Source organism: Nansenia antarctica, assembly GCF_963989245.1.
Source record: "Nansenia antarctica genome assembly, chromosome: 16".
Classification (NCBI taxonomy): domain Eukaryota; kingdom Metazoa; phylum Chordata; class Actinopteri; order Argentiniformes; family Microstomatidae; genus Nansenia; species Nansenia antarctica.
This window is the reverse complement of record NC_137686.1, coordinates 12,801,266-12,812,422: the sequence shown is the minus strand read 5'-3', so window position 1 is coordinate 12,812,422 and position 11,157 is coordinate 12,801,266. Positions and strand designations below refer to the sequence as shown.

Sequence of the window (11,157 nt, the reverse complement as noted above, 5' to 3'; positions counted from 1 at the left end):
TGAAGACAGAGAGGCGAGGAGGACAGGAGGGAAGGGAAACGACTCTTCATGCCAGGAGGGAAGGGTGGTGGTGGGGTGGGGTGGGGGGGGGGGGCAGGGTGGAGGAAGGGGGGGGGAGCAGATGGGGGGTGGCAGGGTGTGGAGGGGTGGGCAGGGTGGAGGAAAGGGTGGGCAGGGTGGTTGGGGGTGGGGGGACAGGGAGGTATTTGGTATTAGGGGGTGTTGTAGTGGAGTGGGGGTGGGGGGGGGGGGGTCATGGTGGTGTAGGGGGGGGGGGGGGTGTAGTTCTATCCTGAGGCGTTGATGTACAGTTGACTCTGCAGGATGTAGTCAATGACGGGCTGAGACAGGTAGTCCACCACGTGACCGTCCCCATGCTGCAGGGCCAATCTACACACACGCACACGCATACGCACACGCAACACAGACACGTACACGCACAGGCACAGGCACAGACACAGACACAGACACACACACACACACACACACACACAGGCATGCAGGCAGGCACACACACACACACACACACACACACACACACACACACACACACACAGGGGGGCAGAAGACAGGTCAAGGTTACATTTTATTTGGTTCAGTCAGGACAGGATATATAGGACATCTATATATATACTGTACTGTAGATGCTGGACTGACCCCTCACTAACCCTGGCCTTTACCATGACCCCTGACCCCTCACTAACCCTGTCCGTTACCATGACCACCACCTCGAGCATTGTTGCCTGGCAACAGAGGTGCAGGGGACAGCTTGTTGACGGACACCCACCTGCTCTTGGTTGAACTGACGATGGACATGGGGTGGTTGATGTCGTCTTTAACTACGGTGATGTTATCCTGGGGAGAGGAACACACACACACACACACACACACACACACACACACACACACGTAGAGTGAGAAGCTGTGTCAAGCTCTGTGTGTATGCGTGTGTGCGTGTGTGCGTGCGTGCGTGTGTGTGAGTGTGTGTGTGTGTGTGCGTGCATGTGTGTGTCTGTATGTGTGCGTGCGTCCGTGCATGCTTCTGTGTGTGTGTCTGTGCGTGCTTGCGTACATGTGTGCGTGCATGTGTCTGTGTGTGTGTGTGTGTGTGTGCGGATCTTGCCCACCTTGAACTTGCGTAGCACGGAGGAGTGGTTCATGATCCTCTCTGTGTCCGCCCCGTCCCGGGGTACGACCACGATGCCGAAGTCCCCCACGATCACCTCCATCTGCAGCACACACAGGCCCGGACACACCGGAAATGATCGTAAATAACCTTATAACAGGGCTTATAATGCTAAATACCGAGGAATCACGCCTCAATTTAGAATGATGGCATATAAAGGAAGACTGAAATACAACCATAAACATCAGTTCCCTTTAAATCTTGAATTAAACTCATTTTCTCGGCTGATAACAACATTGTTAATTTTACGTTACACCACCAGGACACACCACCACGTTATAGCCCAGGACACACCACCACGTTAGGACCGTGGTGTGAAACAGTTCTGATCACAGACAGTCTGCCTCTGATTCAACAGGCCTCTGTTCAGCCTACACGGTGGGGATGCTTCAGCAGACATCTGTGATGCTTGTGATGCGGACTTCATTCACGGTATTTAGTCTTTTATATCGCCCCATGCATATTCATTTCTGCGGTCTCCCAACAGCAGTTTACATACGTGAGGAGATGGAGGAAGAGTGGGGGGGAGTGAGAGGGAAGAGTGAGAAGAAGAGTGAGAAGGAGGGAGAGTGAGAGGAGGAGTGAGAAGGAGGAAGAGTGAGAGGAGGAGTGAGAAGGAGGGAGAGTGAGAGGAGGAGTGAGAAGGAGGGAGAGTGAGAGGAGGAGTGGGGAAGAGTGGGGGGGGGGAAGAGGGAGAGTGAGAGGGGGAAGAGAGAGAGAGAGGGGAGAGTGATATGAGGAATAGTAAGAGGAGGAAGAGTGAGAGAGTGAGAGAGCTTACGTCGTTGTTCTTCCAGAGGCCAGGGATGCAGAAGGACTCCAGGAGGTCACTGCCACACAGCAGCAGGATGCGTAGCTCTGGATGACGCGCACACACACACACACACACACACACACACACACACACACACACACACACACACACACAGAGGAAGTATGGTAAGACAGTAAGAAAATAAATAACGTGACTTTGATGTAGGTGTCATTCATTATGGGCTGTTTGGGTAAAGAAAGGAACATGATTGGATGCAATGTGGCACTTCATCTTATGGAGAGTTATGAGTACCCAGTAAAAAAAGAGAGGGGTTTATACTCACCAATTTCGTCATATCTCATCGCAGTTCCAAGGTTAGCATTTTCATCTGTAGGATAAAGTCAAGATGACAGTTAGTATGGCGCGCCACATCGCCAGTGTAAAGCTGGGGAGGCTGGCGGAGGCAGAAATCGAAGGACAGGCTCATTATTAGGCATGGAACGGAGTGAGGAACAGGTGTGTTTGATCCCTCTCCTCAACCCGTTCCATGCATCATACAATAAGCCCCTCCTCCGATTCCCACCTCCACTAGCCTCCACTGATGTAAAAAAAAGAAACTCTCTTTCACTCAACCATAATTCTCTAAAGTTAGCTACAGTAACACTTGTTACTCCAACTCTCCTCTACGGCACAGTGCGCTATTTGTGGAGGTTTAGCTTTGCGGTACGTCAGGCCACATACCCACGAAGGTGAAGCGGTCGATGTGAGGGCGGACACAGCAGATTTTGCCCAAGCTCTCGCTCACCTTCCCCCACAGCTTGACTGCACAGAGAGGAAGGAGGAAACGTTAGACCTCCTCCAACAGAAACACAGAGACACGTCCCCCATCCATCCACCAGACAGCACATCCCCATCCATCCACCAAGACAGCACATTCACTTAAGATGACGGATCCTGAGAGATCTGGCGGGGGGGCAATCGATATCGGGGCACTCGTTCTCTCTTGCGTAGGACCAACCGGAGACTCAAGATACGTTAACACCGGCGAGATTTATGTGAAGACCGTCTGGAACAGGATTTAGATTGTGTTTACATTCCTCTGTGGCTCAGTAGGGCAGAGCGTGGCGCTAACAACGCTTAGGTCGTGGGTTCGATTCCCGCTGGGACCATATGAAAAATGTACGAACTCACTGCAATGTTAGTCACTTTGGATAAAAGCGTCTATTACACAGTATTATATTATATGTGTGTATGTATTATATTACACAGTATTATAATATATATGTGTACTATATTACACAGTATTATAATATATGTATATATGTATTATATTACACAATAATTACACAGTATTATAATGTATCTGTGTATGTATTATATTACACAGTAATAATATATATATGTGTATTATATTACACAGTATTAATATATATATGTATTATATTACACAGTATTAATGTATATAATGTGTATTATATTCCCCAGCTCACTGGCCGTGGGCTTGTTGTTGGTGTTGAGGTTGTGGTAGACAGCCGGAGCCTGGTGGTTCTGTGGTTGTCCGATCACCGGGGTGGTGGACGGCGTGTTGACGTTGGAGAGGATGCACCCTGTGACTCTCTGTGGACGCCAGAACACAACAACACTGTTATTATTACTGACCCCCGCAGCCCGGGAAATTACTTTTGATCCATCCAGCGTGTCGGTCAGCAGGCAGGCAGGGCCGACAGATAGACAGACAGATAGATAGATAGATAGATAGATAGATAGATAGATAGATAGATAGATAGATAGATAGATAGATAGACAGATAGATAGACAGATAGATAGATAGATAGATAGGTAGGTAGATAGATAGATAGATAGATAGATAGATAGATAGATAGACAGACAGATAGATAGACAGATAGATAGATAGATAGATAGATAGATAGATAGATAGATAGATAGATAGATAGATAGACAGATAGATAGATAGACCGACAGATAGATAGACAGATAGATAGATAGATAGACAGACAGACAGACAGACAGACAGACAGACAGACAGGTAGGTAGGTAGATAGACAGGTAGATAGATAGATATATAGATAGATAGATAGATAGATAGATAGACAGACAGATAGACAGATAGACAGATATATAGATAGATAGATAGATAGATAGATAGATAGATATATAGATAGACAGATAGATAGATAGATAGATAGATAGATAGATAGACAGATAGATAGATAGATAGACAGATAGACAGATAGATAGATAGATAGATAGACAGATAGACAGATAGATAGATAGACAGATAGACAGATAGATAGATAGACAGATAGATAGATAGATAGATAGATAGATAGACAGATAGATAGATAGATAGATAGATAGATAGATAGATAGATAGACAGATAGACAGATAGATAGATAGATAGATAGATAGACAGATAGACAGATAGATAGATAGACAGATAGACAGATAGATAGATAGATAGATAGATAGATAGATAGATAGATAGACAGATAGATAGATAGATAGATATATAGATAGATAGATAGATAGATAGATATATAGATAGACAGATAGATAGATAGATAGATAGATAGATAGACAGATAGATAGATAGATAGATAGATAGATAGATAGACAGATAGACAGATAGATAGATAGATAGATAGATAGATAGACAGATAGACAGATAGATAGATAGACAGATAGACAGATAGATAGATAGACAGATAGATAGATAGATAGATAGATAGACAGATAGATAGATAGATAGATACACTAGTTATGGAAGGAAGGATGGGAGGACATAATAATAGTAATCGCAGGAAACAACAACAGTTCGATAATGCTGTCGTGTTGTTTCCCGAGGAGGTACTGTGGAATACCTCTGTTGCCGTGGAAACAGCCGCTAATGGCATAGGTATAGGTATTCTTTTGATGACGGGTTTGTGCTGTGATCTAAAAACAGTTCGAATTGCTTGGAGGCTTTGGAGACACACACACACACACGCGTGCATGCACATATACACACACACAGGCACGCACACACACACACACACACACACACACACACACACACACACAGGCATGCGTACAGGTCCAAACACACACACATACACACAAAAAACCACACACACACTTACACACACACACACAAACAACTGTGCGTCATACCTTCATGAGGTCACGATGATGTTCCAGAACGCTACACGTTGTCTGCCACGTATCCTGGAAACACTCCCAAGGATCCACTCTGCTCCACCAGAGGATGGGACACGTTAATACACACACTCACACACACACACACACACACACACAAGCATGCGCACACACACACACACACACACACAAGCATGCGCACACACACACACAAGCATGCGCACACACACACACACACACAAGCATGCGCACACACACACACACACAAACACACACAAACACAGGCACGCGTACACAGGGGTCCACTCCACCGGAGGATGAAACATGTTAATGTACAGTAAAATGCTATTTATACAGATTAGATTATGCAGATTACGGTAGATTAGCATACATCTGATTTACCCTTCTCAATGTTAAACAGAGATATGTATGCATCTGCATGTCCCTGGGCTGGATCATGTCTTGATGATATACCTGAGTCTAAGGAGGCCTTCTGACATTGTCGGTAAGTTGAGTCGATAATGTTAAGGCCCTGTGCCCTACTGTGGTTGGTGTACCCCTGGACCCCCTTGACCCCCTGGACCGTTTATCTTGTATCTTGTTGAATCGAACGCACCATGAGGTACATTATGTTTGTTTAAAATAAAAAACGCAAGCCCCCCCATCCTGCAAGCGCAAGCCCCCCCATTCTGCAAGACCCCCCCATCCTGCAAGACCCCCCCCATCCCGCAAGTCCCCCCCATCCCACAAGCCATCAACCCAGCCCCCTCCCCCAGTCGACAAAACGTGGGCGGGGCTAAGCCCCCAATGTTTCAGGATCCCAACGATGCCTCTGGTGAGAACCAATCAGAAGTCGGCTCGGATATGGACCGCTCACCCTGGGAGCTCACGTGAGGGAGGGAAGCAGGGTTTCTATGGAGACCAGGAGGAGTGCAGCGAGTCGCTCTGTACCGCAGACGCCCGGTTGATCCAGATACCTAGGGCTGCGTTCGTCAATTCGCTCTGGAAATCGGATCGGCACTCACTGAATGCCTCTTGTCCAATCAAATGACTTGGTCCCTTTATGATGTCGAACCCAGTGTGTGCCTCGGGCACTCTCAGAGTGAATTAACGAAGGCAGCCCTGATCTAGTCTAGACGATGGCACTCTCTGGTGCCGTCAGATGACAGCTGATCTTAGTGATATCGTCCTGCACAACGACACTCTACCCAGAATTCCTCCCTCACCCTTCTGCTGTTCCAGCTTGTGTTGCTCTAACTAAACTGATGTCATGCTGGGACCGCCGTCCTGCAGATACTACCCATACAACAACTATCCTCCCCTCACTGTACTGTCAGTCGCTTTGGATAAACGCATCTGCTAAATGGTATATACACTATATTATGATACATACAGTACCAGTCAAAGGTTTGGACACACTTCCCCGTTCAATTGACTGGTACTGTATTATGATACATAGAGTACTGTATATGCTATATTATGTTGTGATTTGATGGTAATATTATCACTCTGATCACTGTTCTCACTCACCTGATCCAGTCTGATGACTGGACCGCCATCTGACACATGGTGAGGCGATGCCTGCTGGGGACCAGACCCTGTGGACACACACACTGGGCTCAGAACACTGTGGACACACACACTGGGCTCAGGAGGACAACTGGACCTCTATAAGGACCTCTATAAGGATCTCTATAAGGATCTCTATAAGGATCTCTATAATGATCTCCATGTGGAGACCATGTGATGACCATGTGGAGACCATGTGAAGACCATGTGATGACCATGTGGAGACCATGTGGAGGACGTTCTTACCGGTTTGCCGTAGGAGTCATGCACAGGCGAGATGATTCCCCAATCACAATGAACTTCCCGGTTTTGTGCAGGTATTCTCTGGCTTTTTCTGTCGAAACAAAAAGACGTACAGTTCTTGTCAACGTCCTGTATGGAGAACATTCAGAAGTAAACTGTGGTTGTTTGGTTTTTGTTCATGTATTTAGGGCGTTTCTGCTTTATTGGGATAGAGACAGTAGAGATTGACAGAAGGACGGATGAGAGAGAGGAGGGATGACATGCAGGATAGGTCGATGGACAGAATCGAACCAGGGACCTTGTGATTGTGCGGTATGTGCATTAGTGTGCTACCACACTAGGCGCCCCCAAGTCATCTGTGTTGAGACTGCCATCACCAACATGTATTTGAGGCCTTGGGGAGGCCTTGAGGAATTGGGTCACTGGATTCCAGTGGAGGCTGGTGGAGGTAGAAATCGGAGGACGGGCTCATTGTAATGCATGGAACGGAATGTGGAATGGTGTCCACCAACCTCCCCTGATCCTTATGTTCAGTCGTACACAAACACAGCCAGCAGTGATGACTTGTCAGGGCTAGAAAACATATCTGTTGTCTGTCAGGAGCAGAGGAATCTAACAGGGGAGGCTGGTGGAGGTAGAAATCGTAATGCATGTTAGCTCATTGTAATATATGTGTGTTCGATACCATTCCTCATTCCATTCCATTCATTACAATGAGTCAGTCCTCCGATTTCTACCTCCACCAGCTTCCCCTGCTAGATTCCCCTGCTCCACCTACCTCCACCAGCCTCCCCTGGTCCTCCTCCTCCACCAGCCTCCTCTACTCCTCCACCTCCACCAGCCTCCCCTCCTCCTCCTCCTCCACCAGCCTCCCCTCCTCCTCCACCTCCACCAGCCTCCCCTCCTCCTCCTCCTCCACCAGCCTCCCCTCCTCCTCCTCCTCCACCAGCCTCCTCTACTCCTCCTCCTCCCTCCACCAGCCTCCCCTACTCCTCCTCCTCCACCAGCCTCCCCTCCTCCTCCTCCTCCTCCACCAGCCTCCTCTACTCCTCCTCCTCCACCAGCCTCCCCTCCTCCTCCTCCCTCCACCAGCCTCCTCTACTCCTCCTCCCTCCACCAGCCTCCTCTACTCCTCCTCCCTCCACCAGCCTCCTCTACTCCTCCTCCCTCCACCAGCCTCCCCTCCTCCTCCTCCTCCTCCACCAGCCTCCTCTACTCCTCCTCCTCCCTCCACCAGCCTCCCCTCCTCCTCCTCCTCCCTCCACCAGCCTCCTCTACTCCTCCTCCTTCCACCAGCCTCCCCTCCTCCTCCTCCTTCCACCAGCCTCCCCTCCTCCTCCTCCCTCCACTAGCCTCCTCTACTCCTCCTCCACCAGCCTCCTCTACTCCTCCTCCACCAGCCTCCCCTCCTCCTCCTCCTCCACCAGCCTCCCCTCCTCCTCCTCCTCCCTCCACTAGCCTCCCCTCCTCCTCCTCCCTCCACCAGCCTCCCCTGATGGATCCCAGCTTTGAATAAACTCTCTATTACTGTGTTTTCATAAGTGTAAAATACCCATTCATCAAGACTAGTCACTCCTACAGTTTGTCTCCCGGGAGATCAGAGAATGCCATGGGCGGCACCATTACAATTCAGCCCACAGATTAAGTTGACAATAAAAGCCTATTTGGTTCAGTGTGAAGTTGATTGATGAGGACGTTTTGTTCTCAGGCTTTGAGGCTTTGATCTATTCACTCTGTTACAATTGTGGCTTGTGTGTGTGTGTGTGTGTGTGTGTGTGCCTTTGTGTGTGTGTCTGTGTGTGTGTGTGTGTGTGTGTGTGTGTGTGTGTGTTGCCTTTGCCTGTGTGTGTGTGTGTGTGTGTGTGTATGTATGCCTTTGTGTGTCTGTGTGTGTGTGTGTGTGTGTGTGTGTGTGTGTGTGTGTGTGTAGGTGTTAGTTAGCCTTCCCTGGCTGCCTGAAGAGAACAGAAAGAGAAACTGGCACCACTCCAGTTAAGTCATGAGAAGCCGGCCTGCTAATGAAGCATTAGAGACACAACACACACACCAACTAAGTTATTTCTATGGTCTATCTTCAAAACACTAATAATAGAAGTACGCCTACTGCATAAAATGGTGTGCTGCTGTGAGTCACCAGCTCAAGTGTTTGATGTTCAACATGTGTAAATGGATCAGAGCCGACGCAAACAGAGACGGATATCGATTCGGTTGTCATAGACGAATATTGATCAGATGGTTATTGATAAGAGATTAGAGACTCAGGTAGATATCGACTTGTGCTCGGTGAGAACAAAAGCCTGCGCCCTCGACAAACCGCTGCGGATAACATGGGCACAACAATGGGTACAATGACTGGAGGAATCGTTCGAAATGAGACCGCGCTTTGACATCGACAGCCACGTTTTGACGTCGACCGTCGGTTGGAAATGCATCTTTCTGCTTGACTTTCTGTTGTTTAATTTCAGCTTTTTCTCTGAGTCAAAATGGCTTTCCATTGCTCAGAATCAGCCGTTTGTGTACTTTAAATTTAGATGGGGGGGGGGGGAGAGATGGGGAGAGAGAGAGAAAGATATTGAGAGAGAGAGAAATAGATAGAGAGAGAGATGGGGCGATAGAGAGAGAGAGAGAGAGAGAGAGAGAGAGAGAGAGAGAGAGAGAGAGAGAGAGATGAGAGCGAGAGAGGGGGAGAGAGCGAGAGATGGGGAGAGAGAGAGATAGGGAGAGAGAGGAAGAGAGAGAGAGAGATGGGGAGAGAGAGAGATGGGGAGAGATATTGAGAGAGAGATGGGGAGAGAGAGAGAGATGGGTGAGAGAGAGAGAGAGAAAGACGGAGAGAGATAGATATAGAGAGAGAGACAGAGAGAGAGGGAGAGAGAGAGAGAGGGAGAGGGAGAGGGAGAGAGAGAGAGAGGGGAGAGAGAGAGAGAGAGAGAGAGAGAGGGAGAGAGATAGGTGGTTGTGAAAATAGGTCACAGAAACATGGATGCTTTCCCCTCTGTTCGCCTCAGAATATTCCAGGTTCCTTCACTGCTGCATTTCACTCACTCTGTAGAGATGAGAATGTCTGTATCTCACTCCCATAAGGTAATCATGGTACAGTACCTGGTTTAACATCCACAAAACATCTATTCATCAACACTCTTATTTCCTCTCTGATTGTTTCTTTCTGTCGTTATACATTTTATGTGTCTGACTGCTGACATGTGATCTCCCATATCATGGTGACACATTGCACAAGTGACTCATTTGAGTGTGGAATCAGGAAGGTTCTAGGCCTGCATCATTCTCATGAAGGAGTCTGTCTTCTCCTAAGATGTTTAAAATATATATATATATATATATATATATATATAAGATGTCCATTCAAAACATTTGAAAAGGTTTGGTCAAATGTAACTGCAGTTATCCATCAGTTGCGAGAGCTTCCTTTGGTCATTCAAGAGCGTTAGTCACAGAGTATGACAAATATGTAGACTATAGGCTAAACTTTTGTAGAAATAATAATACATAATTCGTGAAAATATGTGGGGTTTGCCGGTCTAGTGTGTTTCTGGTGGATTGGTAAGTGGGATTGATTATCTGACATGAGCTGTTGCCATAAAAGGAAAAAGATTGCATCCTGGTGTTAGATATGGTCTCTCATTCATTGTGAGTGACGCAGTACCACCTAGGCTACCCGATACCTGAACAAGCCCAATGGATTGTTTGAGTCCAGAACAATCAACAATCGTAAATTACTGCAGATCCAAAATGATCGATTTGCTGTTTTTTTCGTGGGGTTAGCTGGCAGCACACACCTACGTACACAGAAATTCTATTGTGTGCCCATATGGGAACCCTATCTAAATAGATGGAATCGTTATAAGCCTATCGACATTTGTAATGTAGAGCATCTAGTTAGTAGATGTATACATAGACGTATACAGGTGTTTCAAAAGCAGACAGGTATTTCAAGACCCCACGTGAAATGACAAGAATCTTTCAACAATTGTGTATCTGTTTACTTGTTTAAATCTTATAGTAATTCTTATATTATTTTGTTATTTTGTTAAAGCACTTTGAGCTGCAACGTTTGCAGGAAAACTGCAATACAAATAAAGGTTATTATAATTATTATTAATAATCATACCATTCACAAAATTCTGACATAATCATACTGTATGTCCGTCACTGATCACAGCCGTCGCCCATTTCAGCACTCCCCTTGTGGACAGCGACAATAAACCATTACGCCATGCCAAAACACCC

The 11,157-nt window shown here is 47.1% G+C and overlaps 1 protein-coding gene across 1 annotated transcript in view; it reads right to left on the bottom strand.

Moving 5' to 3' along the window:
• Nucleotides 1–287: 287 nt before the first annotated feature.
• nmnat2 (nicotinamide nucleotide adenylyltransferase 2) overlaps nt 288–11,157 on the bottom strand; it is a gene marked incomplete at both ends in the record, with an annotated part of 11,104 nt that continues 234 nt past the window's right edge. The window contains 11 exon segments of the mRNA XM_080546337.1: nt 288–390; nt 788–855; nt 1,128–1,229; nt 1,968–2,044; nt 2,284–2,328; nt 2,682–2,762; nt 3,431–3,557; nt 5,113–5,191; nt 6,628–6,695; nt 6,913–6,953; nt 6,956–7,000. Coding sequence (XP_080402463.1) covers nt 288–390; nt 788–855; nt 1,128–1,229; nt 1,968–2,044; nt 2,284–2,328; nt 2,682–2,762; nt 3,431–3,557; nt 5,113–5,191; nt 6,628–6,695; nt 6,913–6,953; nt 6,956–7,000 — 836 coding nt within the window.